At 45.8% G+C, this 27,976-nt stretch overlaps 1 protein-coding gene and 1 long non-coding RNA gene across 2 annotated transcripts in view; one reads left to right on the top strand and one right to left on the bottom strand.

Annotated features, from left to right (window-relative positions):
- Nucleotides 1-1,364: 1,364 nt before the first annotated feature.
- On the bottom strand, nucleotides 1,365-5,641 carry LOC310696971 (uncharacterized protein). The gene is made up of 3 exons (XM_083483211.1): nucleotides 5,402-5,641; nucleotides 5,246-5,285; nucleotides 1,365-4,207 (listed from the first exon to the last, which is right to left on the bottom strand). Exons 1-3 carry the CDS (start codon nucleotides 5,621-5,623, stop codon nucleotides 3,702-3,704), a joined length of 768 nt encoding a protein of 255 aa, XP_083339337.1. The 5' UTR covers nucleotides 5,624-5,641; the 3' UTR covers nucleotides 1,365-3,701.
- A 12,185-nt stretch (nucleotides 5,642-17,826) lies between these two features.
- LOC310697015 overlaps nucleotides 17,827-27,976 on the top strand; it is a 34,763-nt gene continuing 24,613 nt past the window's right edge. The window contains exon 1 of the long non-coding RNA XR_014520844.1: nucleotides 17,827-18,018. This is a non-coding gene — a long non-coding RNA (uncharacterized lncRNA). The remainder of the gene's footprint in view (nucleotides 18,019-27,976) is intronic.

Genomic DNA, 27,976 nt, shown 5'->3' with positions numbered 1-27,976 from the left:
CCCCCAAATCGCCCTCGCAAGCTGTTATCTCTGATGGTGATTATTAACACCTCTAACCCAACCATAGCTGTCAACCTTCCCTTTTTTTGTGGGAAATTCCCTTATTCCAGCGCCGTTTCCCGCTGCTTCCCACTGCTATCCCGGATTGTTAGATATCCCGTAGACTGTCCCCGGGGCAGGTGAGGCTGCTGATCCCTTATTTTTGAGGCTGCTGATCCCTTATTTTCAAATCTGAAAGTTGACAGCTATGAACACAACACGTCTCCCCAAATGTTTCCGTGGGTCTGGGGACATTGCCTTGACTGATTGTTACGTCTCCTGTAGGAAATGAATGGATGCCAGGAGTTGTAAAAGGATGAAGGACTCATTTTGCTTCTGGTGTCAATTTCCTGGACCACACCTGAGCAGAGCGTGAATCGATGGACAGGCCTATTGCATAATGCCAACTTTTAGCCTTTTCTAAATGAGCAGTAACAAACAAAAACGTCAACATCTCCCGATGCGTTACACGTTGCAGAGTTACAGAGATTTTAAATTCACAGGTTTCTAAATTTCTTCTGTTGTCAAATGAGCCTCCCCAACTTGGGGAAAACTCATGTAATGTGTGAGAACTCAAGAGATTGGTGCTGCCTTGTTAGACATAAACTGGGTGAAACTTCAAGAAGCATGCAGTGGACCAGTGAAATTTTGTGTATACGCTCCCCTGTTGCACCTAGAAAGGTGAAAAGTTCTGTTGAGCCTTACATCCCTTTGAATGCGCACATCTGTGCCCATGTGTGCATGAATAGTCCCTCTAGTGCAGAGATGGGGAACCAGTGGCCCTCCAGATGTTGCTGAAGTGGCTTGCATCAAAGCTGGCCATGGGGCTGATGGAACACGAAGTTCCACCGTATGCTGGGGAGAGAGAAGAATACACCCTCTGCTCCATTTTGTGTGTTTTTTCTTTTGTATTTTATACCATATGAACTTCAGAAGCAGTTAAGCACTCTTGAAATCAGTGGTCTTCAGAATACTTGTGCGGCCATATTCTGGAATTGCTCAGGCACAAGAAAATTTTGCATTAATACTTTAGATATTCCAAGGGAAATGGGTGGCTATGAAATAGCATTAGATCAAAATCTAGTGTTAGCAATTTTTACAGGAAACCTGTGACCTGGAATTTTGAATGTTACCAACTGGTCCAAAAGGTATTGTCACAAAATGGTCATTTACTGAATGAAATGCTAGCCATATTAATGAAAATATATAGGTACAACAATGAAACTGAGAAAACTATGTAAGATGTAAAGAAAAAGACAAAAATGATAAATTAACCAGTTTTTATTTATTCAATACCCAAGGGATAAATAAAATTTAAAAATACAAACTTTTTCTCTATGTTCCTTAATATACATTTGAATGGTAATAATAACAATAATAATAATCAGAGTTTATTTGATATGCAGTTTCAAAGAAATGAGGGGCTTTAAAAATAGCACCTTGAAATGGTCTTAACTTCACCATTTATTTATGTATTTACAAAATGCACAGCTAACTTCTCTATTAAAAAGATAGCCCTCTTTTTAAATAATAAAAAGGAATTGCACTAAAACAGGCAAAAAAAATCCTATTAAAAAGAAAAGGCTGCCCAATTGGCCCTAAAAAAAGCCTGCCAGAAATAAAAACACTTGAACCAGCTCAAGGAAAACAAAACAAAACAAAATACTGTATACAGCAGCAACATCAAACATACCTCAGCAGAAATGAAATGTTAACGTTCAATAGTCTCATGTAAGCCAGGCTCTGACTGTTAAGTGCAGGAATTTATTAATTTTATTAATTTATTTAATTTGTATACCACCCTATATCTGCAGGTCTCAGGGCAATTCACAGGATAAAATGAGAAATGAAGAACCTATGGCCCTCTAGATGCTAAATTCTTGGTGCATTTTACAACCCTTGATCCTAATATAGGATCAAGACAGACAGATCATATCCCTTCAACAGAGTTTCCTAAAAAAAATATTATAACAGGATTTTCTCAGAATTACTACTGGCAGTACATTTGACTCATGTATCTGAGATGTGGGTGTTTATCCACAGCAGCCTTGAAAACACACATACAATAGTTGTGATTTTTCTTTCTAAACTAGCCAGCTAAAATGCATGTATCCTGCATTTTCAAGCCGGCCATGAAGAAATCTACTCTCCTCCCTCCTCCCATGGCCTAGCACAGAGACCATGATGCTGGCCTGATCTGTCTCTCCTCTGTCAGCCCACTCAGCTGCTTGAGAGGAATTCTGTGTACTTGCTTACCTGAAACATCTAGTTGCCTGTGGCCTCTGGAGACTGATAAGCAGAGATGCTTTGGAGAGAAGAGTATTGGGCAAGTAGAAAGGCAGGAAAGCAAGCCTTCAAGACTGCAGAGGTATATCCAGATACACTCTTACAGGTGTGCAGGCTTAAGACACTGGTGTATGCAACTACTTTGCCATATATTAAATACAATTCAAAATAAAATACAAAGATTAAATATGTCAATAAAATACACTGTTGCAACATCAAGAAACATAAATAAAATATAAATTAGGTATGTTTCCCACCCCCCATTTTCTAGTCTGGATCTGGGCTATTAATTAGTGCTGGATATTTTCAGGGTGTTTTGTGGGATGGAAGAGAAAGCAAATCACTAATGTGCTCCTTTAGTACTTTTGTTTTCAGTGCTTTCACTGTCCAGAACACAGGTGAATGCAAAAATTCATCAAAGAAGAGATCTAAGTCACTAACTAGGAAGGAATGGGCAAAATGGACTGGGAACAGAAAGCGCAGTCATTAACATGCAGGCAGCAAGGGTCTCCGTGAACCTCAGCATCTCTTTGGAAGCTGGGCAGAGACTAAGCAGAGGGTGTGGAGCCAGCCACCCAAGCAAACAAACAACCAACCAACCAACCAAACAAACAAACAAACGGATGTATAAAGGTTTTGATAGTGTTTTCAGGAGCAACTTGTCAGAGATCCACCCATACCGTCTGAGGCAGAAGGAAAGGGAATGGTTTGTTTGGGATCTCCTGGAAGCCAGCATGCAACAAACTGAGTGACCAGCACCAGAGGCAACCAGGACCGCTGCAACCTCCAAATGAGAAGAATCACAGAACTGTAGAGCTGAAAGGGACCTCCAAAGGTCATCTAGTCCCACCCCATGAAGGAATCACAGCTAAAGACATGTCACTCTGGAAAGCAATATCAGGATGGGGTAAAGACAGGCACACATCTGCTGGTGTAGATCTCATGAGTTGCATAATATTATTCCGGAATTGCTGCCTGACTGAAATCTGTCACATATTCAACATGATTTTAGCTACTTCGTACAGTAGATTAAGATATAAATCTAATAAGAATGAAAGGATCTTCAAGGGTCAGCAAGCCCAACCTCATTCTCAGGAGCGGATTCCCAAAACCAGTGCTAGCAGCAAAGCTTGCCCCCTTTTCTTCCCAATCACACATAGTGATTGCCCCACAGTGAAACACAGGCACGACATGTGCCAATTATCCACACATTGTCCCAGTTACCACACAGATCCATGCATTTCACAGCAGCACTTGGAACAGTCTTGAATGTCAAGTTTCCCACTGAAGTTCTGGTCCTGGTTCTCTCCAGACCCTGTAATCTGCATGAGCCTGCACACAGTTACAGCTGTCATTTTTGATCCAGAGGAATTGTCTCAAGCGTTGTCTGAAAGTTCTTGAGCACCCTTCTCCATTCCACACACCGAAGAACGGCATTTGATTCCAGTTTCTTCTGAAATAGGCTCTGCAGGAACCTGGGAGATACCAAAAAAGTTACCCTTGGGACTAAGGGTCCAGCTCTTGTATATGTTACTTGCCATTAATTCCACGGAAAGTTTATCATTCTCTTTCAGTTGATAAGATGAGACATCCATGAAAACTGTGACTGCAGTTTCCTTTGTATGTGCTGTAGCAGGGTAACTCAACGGGAGGGTCAGAATACGGAAAGAGTGTCCGTCACGATGGCCATGGATGATGAGGCTGATATTCACCTTCTCTTTAACATTAGATAACTGGTGTGAAATATTCATCTGGGCATAGATGCTGTACAAGCCATCATACTTAATTCCCAGTCTTGAAGAATTGTATTCAAATATTGAGCTACATATTGTTCCGTCAACTTTACAATCCCACCAGTTCAGTTGCCTGTTCCTTAAGCGTGCTGTAAAAAGAGAGGAATCAAGTGGGAACATCTGTCACACCACAGCAACCAGTTCCTTTGCATCATCCCAGCAGGAACTCAAGAGACCCACCCACCAGTTTCCTTGGAGTCTCATAGAAGACTTATTTCTTGTATTTATAAGATTCTTTATCAACCTTTCACCTGTACAAAGCTTCCTGGGCAAGTTACATGAATGCAGTAACCAGAATAGTATAAATTCAGCAGAAGAGGCAATTCCCTCAACACAAAATACCTTATGGAGCTGTACAATGTACACATTCAACGCTGTACGATGAAGGCAGTGCCGGATTTACGTATAAGCTAACCAAGCTATAGCTTAGGGCCCTACTCTTTTGGGGGCCCAAAAAAATTTAAAGGGGAAAAAATTGGATCCACACTTCCAAAATATAAGATAAACAACAAATAAAATAAAACCTACATACACCAACAGTGTTTTGTGTTGTGTAGGCTCTGATTTGTTATGTGCAAATGACTTTAGATAATTAGGTCCATAAATGACCATATAGCATATATTCAACACAAAAACAGCAACAATTTGTTGTTGACAAAGGACAGCTGGACATATAAAGGGCCCCATTATCTTCAGTAGCTTAGGACCTCATCAAACCGAAATCTGGCCCTGGATGAAGGTGCTAGGCGCACCATTTAGGGGCTGCCACAGAGAAAACTCTCTCCCAGGCTGCCGTTCTCTGTACTTCTGAGAACTGCAGAGCCTCCTTTGCAGATCTTTGTAGCTAAGAAGGTTGGTAGGAATGAAGGCAGTCTTTCAGATGTTTGGAGCCCCAAATAATCAAGGGCTTCAAACACTCCTGTGAACACATTAAATCAGGCCTGGAAACAAAACTGGCAACCAGTGTAGCTGTTCTAAAACAGGGGTTATTCTATGCGCTCCAAAGGGATCCCTGGCCCCTGCATTTTGAACCACCTTCTCTACAGTCCTAGTGTGTGACCCCGATCCCACAAGGCCTTCTTTCTGGACTCCAAGTGAGCACTCGTGTTCCGGGAAGGGATACTTACTTGTACCTTCGCTGATCTTAAAGACGAGGCGAGTACAATTCTGAAAAAGAAAAGAGAAGTCTGGCGTTAGATGCGACGGAGCAGCAGAAATGGGGAAAGGCTTGTTTTAGCGTTGGCCGCCTCGCGCGGGGTTGGAAGAGATGAGCTTAAGGGTACCTTCCCATGTTGCGATTTCTCAGAGCCAGAAGGCACTGGCGTCGGCGGCATCGGGGCCTGCAGCGCCCGCGGCGGCTCCTGCGCCCGACGCGCCAGGACCGTGGCGAGCGCCGCCAGCGAGGCAACCAGGGCGCACACGGCCAGCAGCAGAGCGCACCGCACGGCGAGCGAAGCGCGCCACACGCCGCGCCGACAGCTCTCGCTCTCCCCGGGGACATCCATCGCGCCGACCGCTGCCCAATTCCCTCGCCTGCCGGCCCGGCTCTGTTTAAGTATAGCCGCCTGCCCGCTCCGCCCCGCGCTGTCGACGGGACATCCCTGAAAAGGGGCCGGCACAGCTTGTCAGCAGCGACGAGGAGAAAACCTGTTCCTGTTGGAATTCCCTCAGCTATTAAGAGTGAAAGAGCTTTTTTGGGTACTCTTTTTTTTTTTAGTTTAGTTTAGTTTTTTTTTTGGTACTCTATTAGTTTAGTAGGGGGACGCGGGTGGCGCTGTGATTAAAACCACTATGCTGCTTGGACTTGCCGATCGGAAGGTCGGCGGTTCGAATCCCTGCGACGGGGTGAGCTCCCGTTGCCCAGTCCCTGCTCCTGCTAACCTAGCAGTTCGAAAGCACGTCAAAGTGCAAGTAGATAAATAGGTACCACTCCGGCGGGAAGGTAAGCGGCTTTTCCGTGCGCTGCTCTGGTTTCGCCAGAAGCGGCTTAGTCATGCTGGCCACATGACCCGGAAGCTGTATGCTGGCTCCCTTGGCCAATAAAACGAGATGAGCACCGCAACCCCAGAGTCCGTCACGACTGGACCTAATGGTCAGGGGTCCCTTTACCTTTACCTATTAGTTTAGTTTAGTTGTCGGGGTTGGAGTAGAGAACCCTGAGGGCTCCTCCAACGATTACGATGCTACGATTTTTTTGCATTTTGTTTCTCTCCTTCCTGGTTTGTTATCTCCGCCCCCTCCTCGCCCCATTGTTTGTTAAATGTTGGTCGCTCTCAGTGCCAGATTTACATATAAGCTAAACAAGCTATAGTTTAGGGCCCCACTCTCTTGGGGGCCCCACAAAAAATTAAAGGTGAAGAAAAATGGATGTACAGTGGTACCTCCAGTTGCGAAAGGGATCTGTTCCGAAGTCCTGTTTGCAACGTGAAAAGCCCGCAACCTGAAGTGCCATATCTGCGCATGGGCATGGCACGATTTGGCTCTTGTGCGCAAGCGCGAAGCGCGATTTAGCGCTACTGCACATGCATGAGCGGCGAAACCTGGAAGTAACCCTTTCTGGTACTTCTGGGTCGCCGCAGGACGCAACCTGAAAAAACGTAACATGAAGCAGATGTAACATGAGATATGACTGTACATTTCCAAAATATAAGATAAAAAACAAATAAAATAAAACTTACATACAGCAACAGTGTTTTGTGTTGTGTAGGCTTCTATTTGTTATGTGCAAATGGCTTTAGATACCTATTAGGTCCATAAATTACCATGTAGCATATATTCAACACAAAAAACGTCAACAATTTGTTGTTGACAAAGGACAGCTGGACATATAAAGGGCCTCATTACCTTCAGTAGCTTAGGGCCTCATCAAGCCTAAATTCAGCCCTAGTTACTCGCCTGATTCAAACCCACCTGTAGCCAGAGTGGGACCCCATGTTAATTCACAAAGGATCACTTTGATCTTCCTTGGTTGAAGCACGATACAGCCAGCCGGATATATTGTTGCCCTCACCCCAGGGGTTTGGTTTCCTTGCAAAGAAGGTCACTGGAGATTGTGGTGTCTTTAGGATGTACTGTATGGTTCCACCAGGGCTGGTGCCAGGCTAGTTTGTGCATTAGGCATGGCTACCTACTTGCATACATACCCCCCAACCCCCGCTAACTTCAGTTTTTAAAAGTTGACAGAATGGATTGCGTAAACTATCAAGGCATCTCTCTATTAGCTGCGACCAGCAAAATTCTTGTAAGAATCTTAGCAAACCATCTCTTAACAATATCTGAGGCGACCCTTCCTGAATTCCAAAATGGTTTTAGACCTTCTGGGGGACAGTGGACATGATTTTCACCGCTCAACAGCTTCATGAAAAATGTAGAGAGCAATACCAACCCCTGTATATGGCATTCAATAAGGCTTTGTCACTGTAAATCATAATGCCCTGTGGACTGTCCTTCTGAAAATTGGCTGCCCAGATAAATTTGTGAGCGTCATTTGGATCCTCCATGATAATATGACAGCAACCATCGCAGATAACAATGGCTCTCAAAATGAACTATTCACATGGGGATCAGGTGTTAAACAAGCAGTGTTATCACCCCAACTCTATTCATTATTTTCATTGCCATGATCCTACACTTTGTTGAAGGGAAACTCCCACTAGAGTAGAAATGACGTATCGAACAGATGGAAAACTCTTTAATCTGAGCAGGCTGAAAGCAAAGAGTAAGGTTACCGTAATTCTGTCATAGATCATCAGTATGCTGATGACAGCGTAGTGTGCGCACACTCAGAGGATGACCTCCAAACCATCCTAAATATCTTCGCAGAAACTTATGAAAAGCTTGACCTATCACCCAACATCCAAAAAAACCCAAAGTGCTGCACCAACAAGTACAAAATAACCCCTCTGCAGTACCACAAATCCAACTCAACAGTGTAACGTTGGAAAATGCACATGACGTCTCCTACCTGGACAGCTATCTTTACACAAGGGCCAACATTGATGCCGAAATATACGGGGACTTCCGGGTTGGCGCCTCCGGTAATGGCGGAATTCCTCTGATCGGGAGAAATTTGCCCCGTGGGAATCTGGGTCTGGCCGCCACGGCGAAGGCGGAGACCCGCAAAAAATCACAGGCGGGAGAAGCCTGTGAGCGTGGGATTCGGCGGGCACCCTTTGCGCCTCCCCTACTCGCGGGGAAACCCGGTTTCGAGCGATGTGGGGTGAGCGGCGCGGTGCTTCGAATCGTCTGCTTCTTCCACGGAGCAAAGCCGCATAGCTGTTGCCGGAGAGCGCTGACTTTTTCCTGTGGACAATTTGACTTTAAAGTAATTACCCGTGAGTAGAGCTGATGTGGGAGAATTGGATTTTTAAACGTTTAATTTGGTATCGAAACGGGGAGGTTCAACACAGGAAGTCCGCCTTCCCCTTTTGTAAATAGACTGAAGCAAGAAGGCTGCAAGCTGAAGTCTTGGAAAGCCTTTTGTAAAAGATTAAATTTCCATCGGTAAAGAACATTAAACTCCCCCTTGGAGGCAGGAGAAGAGGGGGAGAAGTTGTGGACTGAGTACGCCTGCAGGAGAGAGTGAAGAGAGCTAAAATACCGCTGCTCTGACCCTGGAAACGGGCTGCCAGCAGGACTGATGTTTTTTGGAATGTTCATTGACAGCGTTTAAAATGTTCATTGACAGCTAGTTAAATAAGAGAAATACATTGTTTCCACTGTCTCCGGCTGCTGTTATAAAGGAGTAAAAGTAACTGAAAACTGAAACTAACTTTCGATTGTTTAAACTGTGTTTAAAAGAGGACATTATTGACTAATATAAATAGAAACTGTTTCCCCCTAGTGGAAGTCTTTGAAACTGGTTGCTTTATAAGAGCTGGGCTAGGGGAATTTCCAGCTGTAAGATAAAAAACTGTGAGACTCTGGGACTGACCTTGAATCCTTTAAGTGTTATGGCAAATGGAAAGGAAAAAACAGACCAGTCAACTGCTGAAAAAACATTAAGGTCTGGGAGGACTTGGCAGCAACCCAGGAGAGGCTCAACAACAGGCCTCCCTGCTTCTTCTGCTGCTGCTTCTGCACCAGTACACTCAAAACCAAGAGGAATGTCGACAGAAGAGGCCTTAGCGGTTGCATTAAATAAGATAAATGACTCACTGGAACAGCTTAACAAGAAAGTGGATGTTACAACTATTAAAATATTAAAATCGACTTAAATACAGAAAGTATGAATAATCTGAGACAAAAGGTGAACACCAATACAGAAACCATCCAGAAATTGATACAGGAATCTACTTTGACACGGCAGACTGCGGAGGAAGCCAGGGAGAAAGCAGCTGCTGCTGAATGTCCAGCCCTACAGAGGCAACTTGATGAACATAAGTTGACGCTTGCTATGATTGAACCTAGAGAAAAACAGATGAATCTGAGGATTAGAGCCCTACCTGAATTGGAGAAAAGCTTGACAGACTTTCGCACACAGGAATTTGCTGACTTTTGGATTTGGGTCAAGAAGAGTTTAGAATTGTGAGGGCCTTCAGACTTGGAAGAGGAGGGAGAAAAGAGAAGAATAGATTCTTTCACCTTTGGTGGACATGCCCAAGGATTAAGATCTTCTGGGAGATGATATATAACGAAATGAAAAAGGTATTTAAATATACCTTCCTGAAGAAACCAGAGGCCTTTCTCCTGGGCATGGTCGGCCAACTGGTGTCAAAGAAGGATAGAACCTTTTTTGTTTGTTTTCATTTATGTATGCAACAACAGCAGCAAGAATACTCATCGCGAAGTATGGGAAGACACAAGATTTACCCACCCGGGAAGAATGGCAGATGAAGTTGATGGGCTATATGGAACTGGCGGAAATGACTGGCAAAATCTGAGACCAGGGAGAAGAGTCGGTGGAAGAAAACCGGAAAAAGTTTAAAGACTATTGACAGAAATACTGTAAAATTAATGAATGTTAGGAAAATGTTGGAATGAAGTTATATGGCTTTAGTAGAAATGTTATAAGGAATTAAGTATAAATAGATTAATAGGGTATTAAAGGAAAAAATAAGGTTAGAATGTGTTAAGATAATTATAGGATAGAAAACAGAGGAAGATGGAAAGGAATTGCTGAAACAAATTAACAGAAGTGGAATACAAAAAGGGAGACGTGAGGAGGTCGTTGAAATAAGTGAATGAAAGATAAGATATTGAAACTGTTTGATGTGTTTTAAACTGTTTTTGTTTTGTTTTGTTAGTCTAATGTGTTAGTGTTATGTGTCAGTGTTAGTTATGTAGTGTTTTTGTATTGTATTGTTATTGTATTGTCAATTTTTTTTGGTAGTGTTTAAATTGTTGGAAAAGTAATAAATATTATTTTTAAAAACAACAACATTGATGCCGAAATTCAGCATCATCTGAGCTCTGTGAGTGCAGCTTTTTCTGGACTGAAGTGCAGAGTGTTTGAAGATCAGAACATTCACAGGGAAACCAAAATGCTTGTTTACAAAGCTATTGTACTACCAACCTTACTGTATGCTTGTGAAACATGGATCACTTATAAACACCATCTCCAACTCCTTGAAAGATTCCATCAACAGTTTCTCCAAAAAAATTTACACATCACTTGGGAAGACAGGCAAACTAATGCCAGTGTACTGGAAGAAGCAAAGATCACCAGTGTCGAAGCAGTGATTCTTCAACATCAACTTTGTTGGACTGGCCATGTTGTTCAGATGCCCAATTATTGCCTTCCAAAGCAACTACTCTATTCTGAACTTAAAAATGGAAAGTGTAATGCTGGTGGTCAACAAAAGAGGTTTAAAGGCTTTTTCAATGCAAATCTTAAAAAAAAATGTAGTATAAACCCTGACAACTGGGAAACACTGGCCTGCGAGCAAGCCAATTGGAGAACAGCATTTGGCAAACTGTGGAAGGACGTGTGGATCCAGAACTGGTCTTCACAGTCACTTATGGACTCACTGTTAAAACCGTGTTCTTGAAAGACACTCTTACTTGTCTATGAGTGATCACCAGAGAAGAAGGTAAGCAAAGGGGTGGGGGCTGCAGTATAGGACAGGAGGTGGCGTGAAAATGCAGGGGTGGTCTGTGTGCAATGGAGGGTTGAGCAAGGTTTGGAGGAGGATAGAGTGAAGGTGAAAATGCAGGAGCAAAGCGGGTTGCAGAAAAGGAGGGAGTAGGAAGCATGGGAATGTGGGCAGAGATGAAAGCAAGGGCATGAAAGGATCTGAAGAAGAGGGAATGGCATCTTCAGAGTTGCACAGAAACTGGAAAGGGTGCTTACTATTTGCAATGTGTAGAAGAAGATGCAAGAAGTTATCAGGAGAGTGGTTTGAGGGAGCGAGGGTGGCACAAAAGGAGTGGGGAGGCCTGGATGCGGAAGTGAAAACAGGGCAGAGCAGGACTGGAGAACAGAAAGAAGTAGTGTTGGCAAGGTCAGGAGTGAGCTTAGTGGTTGCATCGGGTGGGAAGGGGAACTGCAGGAGGTTAATGCGGGAAGAAGAATGGCAGGCGTTGCAGCAGTTCAGGGTTCGCAGAAGCACAGTCCTGACTAAGTAAAACCAGGACTGGTGCTATCATGAGGTCTACTAGACCTTGGATGCAGACCTCAGAGGGGTGCAGTACTGACCTTTGAGGGGCACAGTTTTATACAGAATAGTTTTTGTTATATCTGTGCTGTGGACTTAAAGCAGTAGCTCAAAGATTTCCAAAGTCCATGCCACCACCAGAGGTACTTATCCTTATACTATATAAATACTATGACATAAACTCTTGGATAGTGTCAGTGGCCAGTGGCTAAGTGCTGGATCTCTTGAGCTTTTTTCTATCCACCAGGTGTTCTTTAGTTCTCTGGTTCTTCTTTGAACCTCAGCCTTAGCGTTGGCATAGGTTTTTTTCTTAGTGGCACAGTTTTGCCAGATCTGAAAGGCCTTCCTTTCTTGTCAATAATGCATCCAATCTCACTGTCATTCTCATCAAACCAGTCCTGGTGTTTCTTGGTTCGGTATCCAATAGTTTGTTCACAGGCTGCAATAATGGATGTTTTTAGCTTGGTCCAGTGTTCTCTGACGTTATCAGGAAATTCCGGAAGCAGATGGTCCTTAAGAGTTGTTTGGAAGCGGATTGGACTCCTGCCGATCGAGAAGCATGGGTACCCCCACAAAAAGAATTTATAATTTGGCAAACAATTGGATTATATGATATGTATTGTTATAATTTGTATTACTTGGTTTGATGTTTAATTTGGTAATACGAAACTTAATAAAAATTATTTGGGGGGGGGGAGAGTTGTTTGGAAGCAATTCCGCTTAATAGGATCTTGAAGGGCTTGAGTGTTCATTTTGTGCCTTGGTTTCATACCTTGAAGCCTCTGTTGAGGTTTAATCTTGATAGCCATCATGGAGCATATTAATCAGTGATCTATCCAGCAGTCAGGAGCACTTGTCATAGCTCTGGTAAGGAGCACATCACAGCAAATCCACTCCACTTCCCAGTGGGGAGGAGTTGCAGTGGACCACGTGGCCACCCACTCCCCTCCAGGGGCAGGGGACGAAGTCCTGCGTCCCCTAGAGGTCCCAGCCATGTCATTCGCCTGCCAGCCAATCCACTGGCGTGAGCCGGAGAGCTTCCTCTGTATACAGATTTCAAATGGAAAGGCTCAATAAATGATAATGACGGGGGGAAGCTATCCAAAAGAACAAGAAGTTTGCAACCTACACCCATCACCCCCCCCCCACAATTTTTCTCTTAACAGGAAAGCCACAAATTCTCCAGAGGGAAGCCAGAGCACAGGTAAGGTGAGTTTACATCCTGGGACCCATTGCCAGGTTTCCACCATCTCTTTACGTAGGAAGCTGAGGAAAGTAGTGAGACTCTTTTTCGGCCAGACAGATAAGGAATTCACCACAGAGCAGGGGTGGGGAGATTGTGGCCCTTCACAGGCGCCCATTCCTCCTGACCATTGACAGTGCTGGCTGGGTCCGATGGGAGTTGCAGTTCAAAGCGCGGTATGGTTGTTCAGGTGCTGTCGCAGAACATTTGAAGAAAAAGGAGGTGAACTGTGGAGGGACAGAAATCCTCGGTGCATAGCAAGCTTCACCAACCGTTTTGGACCAGTGGGCACACTTTGTCGGAATCTCCGCTATGACCGAGCTGGAAAAGCTCATCCTCCGGTCGAGTCCTTCGGAATTGCCTCCGATGATGATTAAAGACCTGAGCCTCTGATAAGGCTCCAGGCGCGTTCCCTCATTACGCAGAGTAGCCAGCATCAGGGAAGGACGAGAAATGTATGAGCTACATTGCTACGTTTTATTTCTAACTACGCAGACAGAAAAGAAATATACGTGCTCTCTCTGTGAAAGCAGAGAGCAACTGAAAACAAAGGAACAGGAAACCAGTAAAACATCACGCCCGTCTCCTGTCTTCCGTGAGACTTCCAACAGCCTGGAATCTCTGGAATGCAAAACAGAGTCTTGTGACTCCGAGCGCTGCACAGGGGCACAAACAGAAACCAACACACTTCAGATTTTGAGAGAGCGTTGTGGGCACCTGTCACAAAATGGCTGTCCTGGCGGCATAGCATAACACAACATTGGAGAGAGTGCTCACATTGCTGCATCTCCTTCCCACACCTGGAGACAACTTCCGGGAAAGTTAACATGGGAAGCTGGCTGTGTCTTGCCAGTCCTGATGGCGGGGATACAGCTGTTAATGGCAGAAGTACCCTGTTTCCCCCAATGCCAACCCTAAACTAAAGCATTGGCTGCATTCAAAGATGTGTCTGTTATGAGTATGCATTTACCCCATAGCTGTCAACATTTCCCTTTTTGTAAGGGAAATTCCCTTATTCCAAATAGGATTCTTTGCAAGAAAAGGGAAAAGTTGACAGCTATGGTTTACCCTCAGCCTACAAGAAGTATGCACAGCAGAGGAATAAAGAAAGGTTGGTTTATTGCAAGAAATGAAGGCGGCAGAGCATAGCAATGCTGCTTTCAGTCAGTCAAGTTACAATCCAATCAGGCAGCAAATTACACAATATACACACCTTGATCAAAAGAGTAAAAAGGATCCCTGTCTAGCCCCAAAAAGACAATTGAGCATGACAGTTTGCCACAGACCCTCACTGAAAGACAAGTGAGAGAGGGAGGGGGAAAGTGGTATACACAGGGCCTTTTTTCAGTCAGAATTCACCCAAATTCAGTTCCAGCACCTCTCAGGTGGACGCCATTGCCATTAGAAGGGAACAAGGGAGGTGTTCATGGTGACTTCTGGCAGTAGTTTTTCTAGACAAAAATAGCACTGGGAAGCTCAAAATCAAAAAAATGAAGATCATGGCCACTGGTCCCATCACCTCCTGGCAAATAGCAGGGGAAGAAATGGAGGCAGTGAGAGATTTTACTTTCTTGGGCTCCATGATCACTGCAGATGGTGACAGCAGTCACGAAATTAAAAGGGCCTGCTTCTTGGGAGAAAAGCAATGGCAAACCTAAACAGCATCTTAAAAAGCAGAGACATCACCTTGCCAACAAAGGTCCGTATAGTTAAAGCTATGGTTTTCCCAGTAGTGATGTGTGGAAGTGAGAGCTGGACCATAAAGAAGGCTGATCGCCGAAGAATTGATGCTTTTGAATTATGGTGCTGGAGGAGACTTTTGAGAGTCCCATGGATTCCCATGATTTCTGAAGAAAATCAGCCCTGAGTGCTCACTGGAAGGACAGATCCTGAAGCTGAGGCTCCAGTACTTTGGCCACCTCATGAGAAGAGAAGACTCCCTGGAAAAGACCCTGATGTTGGGAAAGAGAAGGGGACGACAGAGGACGAGATGGTTGGATATAGTTCTCGAAGCTACCAGCATGAGTTTGACCAAACTGTGGGAGGCAGTAGAAGACAGGAGTGTCTGGCATGCTCTGGTCCATGGGGTCACGAAGAGTCGGACACGACTAAACGACTAAACAACAACAATACCTGTCCTGAAGCAAACAGTGACACTGCTTCCTTGTGAGTGTCAAGGAAATAAACAACAATCTGACTTTTAGAAGACATCTGAAGGCAGCCCTGTTTAGGGGAGTTTTTAATGTCTGAAGTTTTATTGTATTTTTAATATTTGGTTGGAAGCCTCCCAGAGTGGCTGGGAAAACCCAGTCAGATGGGCGGGCTATAATTTAGTAGTAGTAGTAGTAGTAGTAGTAGTAGTAGTAGTAGTATTGGAGTGAAAAGGGATCCATTGTTGGAGCTTTGAGAGCTACAGAGTTTAATAGTTTAATAACTATTATGAATCAATATTACGAATCCCCTTTCCCCTGGGGAAAGGGGAGAGGTTCTTTTTGAATGAATAAGTGGGATACTGTAACACCTTTATTTCATTGTTTATTTTCTACAAGTTCTTATCTGTTTGCTATTTTATTGACCTTACCCAGTTTGTCGTTGAATCAATGTGACCCTAGTGAGACATGACTCAGGTTCCTAAGTTCTGAGTTTACCTTCAGAGGAAGATTTTATTGTCTATGCAGACCCTCTACAGCAGGCATAGGCAAACTCGGCCCTCCAGATATTTTGGAACTACAACTCCCATCATCCCTAGCTAACAGGACCAGTGGTCAGGGATGATGGGAGCTGTAGTCCCAAAACATCTGGAGGGCCGAATTTGCCTATGCCTGCTCTACAGGATGTGGTAATTAAAGTTTGCATATAACATTGGATTACTGTTCTGATCTTTAAGCATTGAGTTTTTAATTCGTGTCTTCCAGAATATATTTAAGATCCGGGTAAGCACCAGGGTCAAGAGAGTTCATTGAGGGGCTCTATTTTATTCCAAGTTATGCCAGCTTTACTTATCCCATGATCTACAGATGTAAACCACAAAAAAATCAGATTGGCAGTCACTTTTGTAGTAGTATTTGCAGAAAATAACTTCTAAGCAGTACCTGATCTCAGATGAATCTACCACAGGAAAGGTGCATTCTGAGTTATATCCATCTCTTTGCGGAGGTAATATCAGCTTGGCATATACCGTATTCACTGGATGTGACAATAAATTATAGGGAGATTTGCAAGAAAGATAAAGCAGTGCCTAAAGTGCAATAGAAAATGGTGACACTTTTGTGATGGGAATGTTGACTATCCATCTGATGCAAGGTTTGCAGAGTTAGAAAGATATATATGCTTGATTTACAAATCAATTACCGAGCTTGTGTTTAGATGAACTGTGCTGCTTCCTGTATGCAAAACAAGAAGCTCAAGCCGAGCAACTTCCTTCTTTGTTGGAATTACGATTCAAAGTAGGACTTTAACTTCAATCTACCCACAAGCGTAGATCAAACAACAGAGATAATATCTCCTACTATACTTTTCAAGTATGAGCTTTGCATTTTGCTATATTGCACTTCAGATATTTCCAATGTTTCTTTGAATATGAAGCTTATATAGCCACAGAGCTTTAAAAAAAACTTGCTGCACAGTTTAATAATTTAAAGCACTAATGTCAGCATTAGCAAACAACTTGAATGCAACCCACGTCTCTGTCTGCACTTATATTTTATTGTCACCAAGAGCCTGAGCTCAACATGCAAACTGCACCTGGTTTCACCATAAAGTATTATAGTAATAAATAATCGTAATACTTAGCCTTTGAACTTTTAGGACGTTCACAGTGTTTCGCACCCACTACCTTGCAGTCCTTGCATCAATCCTGCAAGGCAGCTCAGTATTATTATTTCCAATGTGAGATGAACTGAGAATAAGAAATAATAATTCAGTGATTAAGGCCACCTATTGAATTCCTGTTAGTGGTGAGATTTCTACCAGGAACTTCCTGATTTATAGTTCAGTCTTTTACCCCCTTTAGGCTACCGTATTTTGCGCCCTATAGGACACTCCGGCCCATAGGACGCACCTAGTTTTTTGGGGGGGAAATAAAGAAAAAAAAATTATTTCCCCCCCAGGTGCGGGGCTGGAAGAACCAGGTCGGGGAACAGTGGGAAGGCACGCTCTGCCTCCCCGCTGTCCCCCGAGCTTGTGGGGCTGGCGATGGGGAGAAGTGCGCTGATCCCGGGACTGCAGGCAGCTCTGCGCCGCCATCCCGAGTGGGGCGGGACTTAGCGCCCCGCTCAGGATGGCGGCGCAGATCTGCCTGCAGTCCCGGCACGGCAGGCAGCTCTGTGCCGCCATCCCGAGCGGGGCGGGCTTCGCCTCCGGCTCCCGGTGGCCGCGCAGAGCTGCGCTGATCCCCGGACGGCAGGCAGCTCTGCACCGCCATCCGGAGCGGGGCGGGACTTAGCGCCCCGCTCCCGATGGCCGCGCAGAGCTGCGCTGAGCCGGGGACTGCAGGCAGCTCTGCGCAACCCTCGGAGCCGGTCTCCCGAGGGTTGCGTAGAGCTTCCTGAAGCCTGGAGAGCGAGAGGGGTCGGTGCGCACCGACCCCTCTCGCTCTCCAGGCTTCAGCAAAAGCCTGCATTCGCCCCATAGGACGCACCCAGATTTCCCCTTCATTTTTGGAGGGGAAAAAGTGCGTCCTATAGGGCGAAAAATACAGTATATTACTGTGCTATCACTGCACCTCTTGCCCAGTACTTGTGGATGCCAAAATAGCCTTCCTTTTCTTGCTATTTTTTCAAAAGATGCCTCAGCATCATAGTTTGGGAATCACTGATATAGAGACTTTTTCTGTATCTTCTACCCTCCTAATCTTTGCTGGGAACTAACTTCCTTTTGGGGCTTCCTTTTTAGAGTCACGTTGTCTCTGAATCTCCTAAGATCTCACCACAACAGATCTCTGAAGATGCACAGAAAACAGAGGAGAGGCAGCAAGTGAGTAATCCTATTATAGTATGGAATGGATATACAGTGGTACCTTAACTCTCAAACAACTTGGAACCCAAATACTGCAAACCCAGAAGTAAGTGTTCCGGTTTGCAAACTTTTTTTTGAAGCCGAACGTGCTCCGTTTCGAGTGTTACGCTTCCAGTTTGAGTGCTACACTTCTGTTTTGAGTGTTACACTGAGGTCTGCCTGTTTTTGCTATTTATTTTGCCTCCATCCATTCTTCTCTGACTGATCATGGACTTAGGGGGACTCAGAGTCCCATGGGGAGTTGGGCAGCGAAAGCTAAACCCCAATTTTGACATCAGGGCCATGGACAGGCCACCTCTGCTTTGACGTTTTGTTGGTTTTGGTGAAGTTAGTAAAGGTAAAGGGACCCCTGACCATTAGGTCCAGTCGTGACCGACTCTGGGGTTGTGGCGCTCCTCTCGCTTTATTGGCTGAGGGAGCCAGTGTACAGCTTCCAAGTCATGTGGCCAGCATGACTAAGCCGCTTCTGGCAAACCAGAGCAGCGCACGGAAACGCCATTTACCTTCCCGCCGGAGTGGTACCTATTTATCTACTTGCACTTTGACGTGCTTTTGAACTGCTAGGTTGGCAGGAGCAGGGACCGAGCAACGGGAGCTCACCCCATTGCGGGGATTCGAACTGCTGACTTTCTGATCGGCAAGTCCTAGACTGTGTGGTTTAACCCACAGCGCCACCCATGTCCCTTTATTTGCTGAAGTTAAGTGCATGCTAATCTGTCTCACTGTGAGTTTTCAAGGTGCTTTAAAGCAACTAAGGTGGCAACGAGAGAATTATCAATGAGAGTAGGCAGGTTGGTGAGCAGAGCAAATGGGGGCATAGCTGTCAACTTTTCCCTTTTCTTGTGAGGAATCCTATTCAGAATAAGGGAATTTCCCTTAAAAAAAGGGAAACGTTGACAGCTATGATTGGGGGCCGGGGGGCGGGGCAGAGCCTCCCTAGATGGAAATCAAAGATTCAGTTTTGTTTATATGAACTGTGCTGCTTCCTGTATGCAAGTCAAAACACTCCAGCTTATTACTCATGATCGAAAATGCTGAGTATGTAACAAGATTTCAGTCTACTCACAAACACGACCAGCCCGCCCCGAGGTGGATTGAGGCAGTGGAATTCAGTGGGGTGAATTCCCCTACCCAGCGGTGGAGCGTGTCTTCATGTGACGCCGCTTTGTGAGGCTGCAATGATCCCAGCCTTGCAGAGCAGCTCGGGGCAGGTGGTGTGAGAAGGAAGCAAAGCGGGTTCTCCTTCAGGGAAAGCACATGTTGTGGTGGGGGCAACCATGACACCCCCTGTTGCTGGGCGGGTTAGTATGGATGGCCACAATTTTAATAGGGCACCTCCAATTGTTGCTGGGGAGAATTTAATGTTGCAAAATTGTTTGATTGATGGGGTTGCTATTTATTCCCCATGCGGAGCGTTGAGCTCCCTCTTTTCACTGCACACATCGGATTACCCGCCCACCCTCCCTATATTTAGGGTTTGTTTGTGCGGACCTTGCTATACCTGTCATGGGGTCGTCTGCTTCGGAGCAGGGGCCTGGTAGGAATTTTTACCATTTGGCTGATTGGCTGGTACCATGTGGTTTTTGCTTACTGCGTAACAAATCGTCACAACTTGTAAGGTTGCGGTTAAAGGTAAAAGTAAAGGGACCCCTGACCATTAGGTCCAGTCGTGACCGACTCTGGGATTGCGGCGCTCATCTCGCTTTATTGGCCGGGGGGGCCGGCGTACAGCTTCCGGGTCACGTGGCCAGCATGACTAAGCCGCTTCTGGCGAACCAGAGCAGTGCACGGAAACGCTGTTTACCTTCCCGCTGGAACGGTACCTATTTATCTACTTGCACTGGTGTGCTTTTGAACTGCTAGGTTGGCAGGAGCTGGGACCGAACAACGGGAGCTCACCCCGTTGCGGGGATTCGAACTGCCGACCTTCTGATCGGCAAGCCCTAGGCTCTGTGGTTTAACCCACATTGGTTAATTTTGTTTGGTGGAGGGGATGTGGTTGGCTGTGCCTGCCCCTCCAGTCCTGCTGCTGCAAGGGTATTCCAGTAAAGGAATCCAGGGGCTCGCCATGCTCTTGTCCAAGCCCCTGGCAAGGGGCTAGGGCCACGCAAGAGCCTCTGGGAGCATTTGGGGAGTGGAGAGAGCCTGGTGCCCAGCTCAATTTTCTCCCCAGAAATGTTTACCCTTACTGACTTCCACAGGCTTGCGGTTGTCAGTTCTGTTCCTACCTCTATGTGGAACAAATAGTCGCTAACCAATGCCTAAGCAACCACTCACATACTGTAATTCAATAAAGTGCCTGGGGTCATAGACCTGGCAGTCCCACGCCCCACGCTACACCCCTAACCCCCCACCCAGCCCCTGCTGGAGAAGTGAGGAGAATCAGTAATGGCAGCAGATTCCGGGGAGGTCTCCTGGAAATTTTGCGATACAGTGGTACCCTGGGTTAAGTACTTAATCCGTTTCGGAGGTCCGTTCTTAACCTGAAACTGTTCTTAACCTGAAGCACCACTTCAGCTAATGGGGCCTCCTGCTGCCACTGCGCCGCCGGAGCATGATTTCTGTTCTCATCCTGAAGCAAAGTTCTTAACCTGAGGTACTATTTCTGGGTTAGCGGAGTCTGTAACCTGAAGTGTCTTTAACCTGAAGCGTCTGTAACCCGAGGTACCACTGTACTTAACAATGGCAGTGCTCACTGTCAAGCATCGTTCCATACTTTTGTCCAAATTGAAACAATCTCTCCCAAAGTGTTTGCCTTCTAGGAGTAAAACACAGCGGAATTAATACTGCAAGTTGCATACCCAGGACTGCCTGAATTGTCCTCGTGGTGCCTTTCTTTCTGCTCCCCAACTGCATGCAGGTAGAGGACTTTCTTTACAGAGACTGCAAAATGGGCTTAGTCGACGGTGTTGAAATCTACAGAAGGCATCAATGGAGGGGAAATGAATCCTGGAGACCCCATCTAATGAGCTTCATGTAAATGAAAGGTTGCTGGGGAAAATATTTCACAATGTGGGTGACATGTGGGGAGGCAATGGACATTATTTAAAAAAATGTTACTTTTTTTAAAAAAGACAAGCAAGACTGCCATTTCTTCCCTAATGCTTTCGGTGCAGTGAGTGGTGGTTGGTAATTTCCAACGGACCCCCTTTCCTCCCTCTTGTGTCTCTGCACGTGTCTTCATATCTAGTGAATGAATGAATGAATGAATGAATTTACTTTATTACGGTCACAGACCAGCATAAGCAAAGCATCTAAATAAATAGTATAACAGTATGAGTCTAAGCAAATAATTACTAAATAAATGGGAGCAAGAACCAAACGTAGCTTAAAGCATATACATAGAATACTTAATTAAGCATAAATAAAGGATGGATAAAAACTGATAAGAAATTTTTAAAAGACCAATTAAAACAGCTATATGGGGTGCGGATCTAACAATATCGGCCTTCAATTTAGGACTGCATTGTAGCATAGACCATCCTTCAACAAATATCAATCATGGCAACGACTAAATATGTGACTTCTGGCTTTCGTCCTATAGTAACAGGGAGATGTTGTGTTTTTTCTGAACGCCCAGGAAACTTACCGTATTTTTTGCTCTATAAGACGCACTTTTCCCCTCCTAAAAAGTAAGGGGAAATGTGTGTGTGTCTTATGGAGCAAATGCAGGCTGTGCGGCTATCCCAGAAGCCAGAACAGCAAGAGGCTATCCCATAAGCCAGATCCCTCTTGCTGTTCTAGCTTCTGGCTTAGCCACGCGAAGCCTCCTCAGGACAGCGGGGAGCCTTCATCCCGCTGCCTTGCGGAGGCTTCGCACGGCTATCCCTGGCTTTTGCGGGAGGTGGGGGAAGGGACAGAGCACACACCTCTGTCCCTTCCCCACCCTCCCAGAAAAGCCCCCAAGAGCTGCGCTCCCTTTAAAGAGCGTACGGCTCTTGGCTGGCTTTTGTGGGTAGCGGCCCATCAGTCCCTTCTCCCTCCTCGGGGAAAAGCCCCCAAGAGCTGCAAACACACTCCGCGCGCTCTTTAAAGGGAGCGTGGCTCTTGGCTGGCTTTTGCGGGGGGAAGGGACAGAGGGCAGCTTAGCCACGCGCAGCCTCTTCCGGGCAGGGGGAGCTTTCATCCCACTGCCAGCGGCTATCCCAGAAGCCAGAACAGCAAGAGGCTGTTGTGACGTGGGGTTTGTGATTTCAGCTCTCTTGACATAATATGCTGGAGACAGTTCTCTAGTAACACTTCTTTATTAAAGCAAACAAGACTGAAGACTGAGGAGGGAAAAGTCACATCTACAGGGACAGGGGACCAGCCAGAAAGGATACATCTTGGAGGGAACAATATCAGGCAATCACAGCCCTGCCTCCTGGAGGAAACCAACAAGACAGAGGATCCAAATACAGCAGCTCAAATGAACCAACAGCAGCTGCACCCCTCGAAACCAAAAGGCAGCTACCCCACCCTAATGCAAATACAGACAATAATAATACAGATATAAAATCCTTTGACTCAATACACAACAGAGGCTATCCCAGAAGCCAGATCCCTCTTGCTGTTCTGGCTTCTGGGATTCAGAATAATTTTTTTTCTTGTTTTCCATCTCCAAAAACAAGGCGCGTCTTATGGTCTGGTGCGTCTTATAGAGCGGAAAATACAATATATAAGATGGGTTGGATAAACCTAGTTCAAATGTCTATATAATACTGGCAATGAAGAAGGGCAGGCTCTGTTGTTTCCTGGTGCCCAGAGCCACAAGGGCGTTTCCTCTCCTCGTAAGGTATCTTCCCATATCGGCTTCCTGAATGGCTGAAGGGAGGGCCTGACAACGGGCCAAAGTGGAAGCCCTTCATTGTTTTGGTATTTCGAGGTTAGCTGTGTATGGCATTTGGGAAGTCAGGTATCTTCTAGTTTCGCTAATTAAAAATTTTGGGGACCTGGCTAGGTCTGCCTGTCTCTCTGTATCTACCACACACTGTTTAATGTTGTTTTTTGCTTGTTTGCGCCCCGTGCTAAGTAAGATCTGTGGATTGAATCCTAGAGTTGTTGTTATATTTTCCACAGCTCGTTTCCATGTCAACTGAAATTCGTCTTCAGTTGTCAGGGAAGCAAGGCTGCTCGGAAGGAAGGCTAGCCTCAGCCAGTAATTAAGAGTGGTGAGCCACACTCTGGGCTTGATTCTTATGAATCAAGTTTTGAGGTGTCTCTGCCCCTCCTCAGTTTTTTGTGTTCCAGAACTGCCTTTGCTAACGCCACTTTCATTGTCATCTATCACAGCTGTAATGACAGAACAGTTGCTCTCTCGGGACTATGTGTTCCGATAAGATGGATGACTGATCATTTATTTTGATGCAAAGCAGCTGTGGGTGATTTCAGGCGGTGCAGAGAAACAGTGGAAGGAAAAAGGAAGGGGATTGTTGTTTAGTTGTTTAGTCGTGTCCAACCCTTCGTGACCCCATGGACCAGAGCACGCCAGGCACTTCTGTCCTCCACTGCCTCCTGCAGTTTGGTCCAACTCATGCTGGTAGCTTCGAGAACACCATCCATCCATCTCGTCCTCTGTCGTCCCCTTCTCCTTGTGCCCTCCATCTTTCCCAACATCAGGGTCTTTTCCAGGGAGTCTTCTCTTCTCATGAGGTGGCCAAAGTATTGGAGCCTCAGCTTCAGGATCTGTCCTTCCAGTGAGCACTCAGGGCTGATTTCCTTCAGAATGGAGAGGTTTGTTCTTCTTGCAGTCCATGGGACTCTCAAGAGTCTCCTCCAGCACCATAATTCAAAAAGGAAGGGGATATCGACAACTATTTCCCTGCTTAGAGTTGCCCCACTCAAGCTGTTTTTCTCTCTAATGGGAAAGAGATACAGAGGTCCCGAACCAATTTCCCTCATCAGTGGGAAGGCAAAATGGTGGGAGATTTTGAGCAGAGAAACACAGGCAGAAAAGATTTCCCTCAATCTGAAACCATCAGTGTTTCTGCTTGCCATTTTAAGCATAAAAAATGGGAAAACTATTGCATGCCAAGGCACCCGAGCCACAAAGTGTCAAGCAGAACAATGGAACACACTGACCCAAAGTATTTTGGTTTATGGGTTCAAATAGGCCACAACTTTATTGGTTACAGATGTGAGCGGTTTGGCTTAGGCGTTGGGGTGAAGCCAGGCTACACAGTGGTACCTCAGGTTAAGTACTTAATTTGTTCTGGAGGTCCGTACTTAACCTGAAATTGTTCTTAACCTGAAGCACCACTTCAGGCTAATGGGGCCTCCCGCTGCTGCCACGCCGCCGGAGCACAATTTCTGTTCTCATCCTGAAGCAAAGTTCTTAACCTGAAGCACTATTTCTGGGTTAGCGGAGTCTGTAAGCTGAAGCGTATGTAACATGAAGCGCATGTAACCCAAGGTACCACTGTATCTTGACTCCTGTTTGTCTTCAGGGAGTCCCCTTAAGGGTAAACCACCAATAGGGGTTGCCCTATGACATACATCAAATAGGGGCACCCCGAGAGGTCCCCGTAGGGGCTGTGACATGACCATAGCCCACGTCCAGGCTTCGGACAGGAGTCACACCCCGGAACCCTTTAACACAGTGATGGCCAAACTTGGCCCTCCAGCTGTTTTGGGACTACAACTTCCATCATCCCTAGCTAACCAGTGGTCAGGGGTGATGGGAATTGTAGTCCCAAAACAGGTGGAGGGCCAAGTTTGGCCATCACTGCTTTAACAGGATACCCTTACCGAGGAGGGATAGGCAAAGGCTACAACCTCCCCTCCATCCAAACAAAGACCTAACCTCACAAAAGTTATGATGATTGCACAAGGTAGGCGAAAACCAAATGGCAGGTGCCAATTTGCCAAGTGGGAAAATTCCTACCTGGCCCCAACAATATGGCGACCAACAAGTGTCCATTTCAAGGCCATATCAGAGCAAAGTATGGAAAGACGGTGGTTGGGTTGGGTGATCTGGCAATGGAGTGAGAGAGTGGGTACCGGCCGGCCGTGCCATGGTTAAATTGCCCGTGGCCACACCCACCCTGACCGCTGATTGGCTGGGACTGTCCTACAGAGGGCAGAACCCCAGCGACGATGGATGACGATGCAGCTGGCGTGACGCAGGGGAGAGGCTCCGCCCCTTTGGCTGGTAAACTGTTGAGACCCGGCTGCCCAGCCGCAACTCTGCCTGCCAGGAAAAGGTGAGCGGACTTACAAGACAGTGTAGTGTGATTGACAATATTGAATTAAATCTTATGGCCATAAATGCAATTTATTTTTTGGCTGCAACAGGCTAACATGGCTTCACCTCTTGGTAATAAGGTACCGGTAATTAATAAATTATCACCTAACCAACAGTATTAAATTTTTTAACAATTCAAATAATTTTAAATATTTTATACTATGTGGCTGAGCAAGTGAGTTTAGCAAAGTTTGTTACACACACAATTTATTTTGGTTTCAGGCTAGCAATTCTCGTTAAACAGAACGGGACTTGCTTTTGAGAAAAACATGTGGAGGATTGTCATTGCCATGAACGCCATTCCTATTTTACTGCTGTATTTTAGCCACAAACCCACCCAGAAGGGTGATGCAAACTGATGTAACCCGTTGCAAGATCCACATTTGGCTCAGGCCCCTGTCTAAGAACAAGATTTGAGAAAGGGTTTTCGTAATCTTGCGTCCCACGATGAATGCGGTTTTGTCTTTCTTATAAGTTCATTCCCACTATCATAGCTTGTGGTCAGTGAATATCCCGTATGCATAAACGCAAAGGTTTCATTGCGCAATTGCTTTGTGTTCCAGCCGCCTTCTTTGTTTTTCTCCACTGTGGAAAGCTAAATTCTTATGTCAAAATCAATATCGCAATAGTTCTGTCAATGTAAGCGTTTCAGTTTGTGTGATGAAATGGCTTGCGACTCCTTCCCCTGTGTTCTGTTCTGGGTGTTCTGCAGATCCGAACCCCCCGGCACAGCTGATTTTGGAGGTAGGGTGAGGAGAAGGGAATGTTCTATTGTGCTAGTGGGACTTGGTGCGCTGGCTCCCTCTATCTCAGGGGTCAGCAAACTTTCAGCAGGGGGCCGGTCCACTGTCCCTCAGACCTTGTGGGGGGCCGCAAATATTTTTTCGGGGGGAAATGAACAAATTCCTATGTCCCACAAATAACGCAGAGATGCATTTTAAATAAAAGGACACATTCCACTCTTGTAAAAACACACTGGTTCCCGGAAGGTCTGTGGGCCAGATTTAGAAGGTGATTGGGCCAAATCCGGCCCCTGGGCCTTAAATTGCCTACCTATGCCCTATCTAGTAGTTGAAAGCAGCAGGGAGTGGGATTGCCTTCACACACGAGCTCCATCTATTGCAGGGGTTGGCAACCTAAGGCCCATGGGCCACAAGCAGCCCATGGGGATCGTTTAACTGGCCCATGGACCCCCGCTGCCCACTCCCGTGCGCTGCACTAAACTGGCACAGAGCAGAGCGGGGACCGCTTTTCGCGATGCTGGCCGGCTTCCCATAAACTGCAGGAAGCTCCTGCAGCCCATGGGAAGCTGCACACGCCTCCTCCATGCTGGAAGGAGCGCCGGAAATAGCATTTGCGCATGTATGCGCGTGCACACACACACTCCAGCCACCTCGGCATCTGCGGGACCATGAACCGGCCCAAGCCACAAAACCTTTGCCAGCCCCTGGTCTATTGCAATAGTTTAGGGAAGCTTTTAATGTTTGATGCATTACTGTCTTTTAATATTTTGTTGGAAGCCGCCCAGAGTGGCTGGGGAATAAATATTAGTAGTAGTAGTAGTAATATTACTCTATGAATCACAATGTACCCTCCATTCTCCTGGGATTCCAGTGCAAGAAAGGATTTAATTTTGAGAAGTACTTTCTAGGAAGAATGACATTAGGGGAAAGAGGGTTTTCCTTCTGTTCCCAGCCCTGCCCTGTCTGGCTAGCAGGCAGCCAGTTACTGGCATTGCTCTCATCTGAGCTATTGCTTGAGACTCCCATTGGAATTCTACATCAGGGGCTTGTTTCAGCTGTGGGAGAGAGATGCCATCTCAGGACATACTAAACCCTAAGGAAACCATTCCTGGGGAGAGGCAGTCTTCTGCTGGTGCTGCTTCTCCTTCTCATCCCACAGAGAGTGGGAAAGAGTGTACATTCTTTCATATGTGGTGGACCTGAAAAGGGCAAAAGAATATTGGGAAATAATTCATAATGAATTGAAAAAAGTGTTTAAAAGCACTTTTCAAAAAACAACAACCCTGAGTCCTTTTTGTTGGGGATAATTCAGACGGAAATTCCCAGGTGTCAAAAAAGGTTATTTATGTATGCCACTACTGCGGCCCATGTTTTGTTTGAAGCTGTTGAGCAGTGAAAATCATGTCCACTGTCCCACTAGAAGGTCGGAAACCATTTTGGAATTCAGGAAAGGTATCCTCGGCCTCCACTATGGACACACTGTTAAGACCATATTCATGGAAGACAATCTTACTCGGCTATGAGTGATTGCCAAAGAAGAAAAGAAACTAGAAAGGTCCATGTGTGCCACTTGCTCTGATGCTGGTGCTGCGATTGATGTTCATGAAAACGATAATATCCTAGAACAGGGTAGCCACCAGGACCGGCAAGGGGAAGAACAGGTGTTGTGACACAGCTGCTGATTTGAAATTGCTTCCCAGAGAGGCAGCTAGTCAGAGCAGAGGTTTTCAACCTTTCTGAATCCTTGGCTCCCTTGACTAACCACATTCTTTCTGTGACCCCCCCCCCCCGGTGGGATACTTACGTGGGGATTCTATTCCAGGTGACCATGTGCATCACCAGGCCCCCGGCCTTATTCAACTTATATATAAATGACATGGTCAAATACCTAACATCCCCGGAGTTTCATGCCCCCAAACTGGCCGAAAAACCAATTTCAGTACTCCTCTATGCGGACGATGCGGTTCTCTTATCACGAACTAAAGTAGGCCTCAAAAGGCTACTAAGAGAATTCTCAGCCTACTGCAGGAGAGGTTAAC

The sequence above is a fragment of the Podarcis liolepis genome (genome assembly GCF_965112155.1).
Source record: "Podarcis liolepis genome assembly, chromosome: 17".
NCBI classification, from domain to species: Eukaryota; Metazoa; Chordata; class Lepidosauria; order Squamata; family Lacertidae; genus Podarcis; species Podarcis liolepis.
This window is presented reverse-complemented; position numbering and strand designations above follow the sequence as displayed.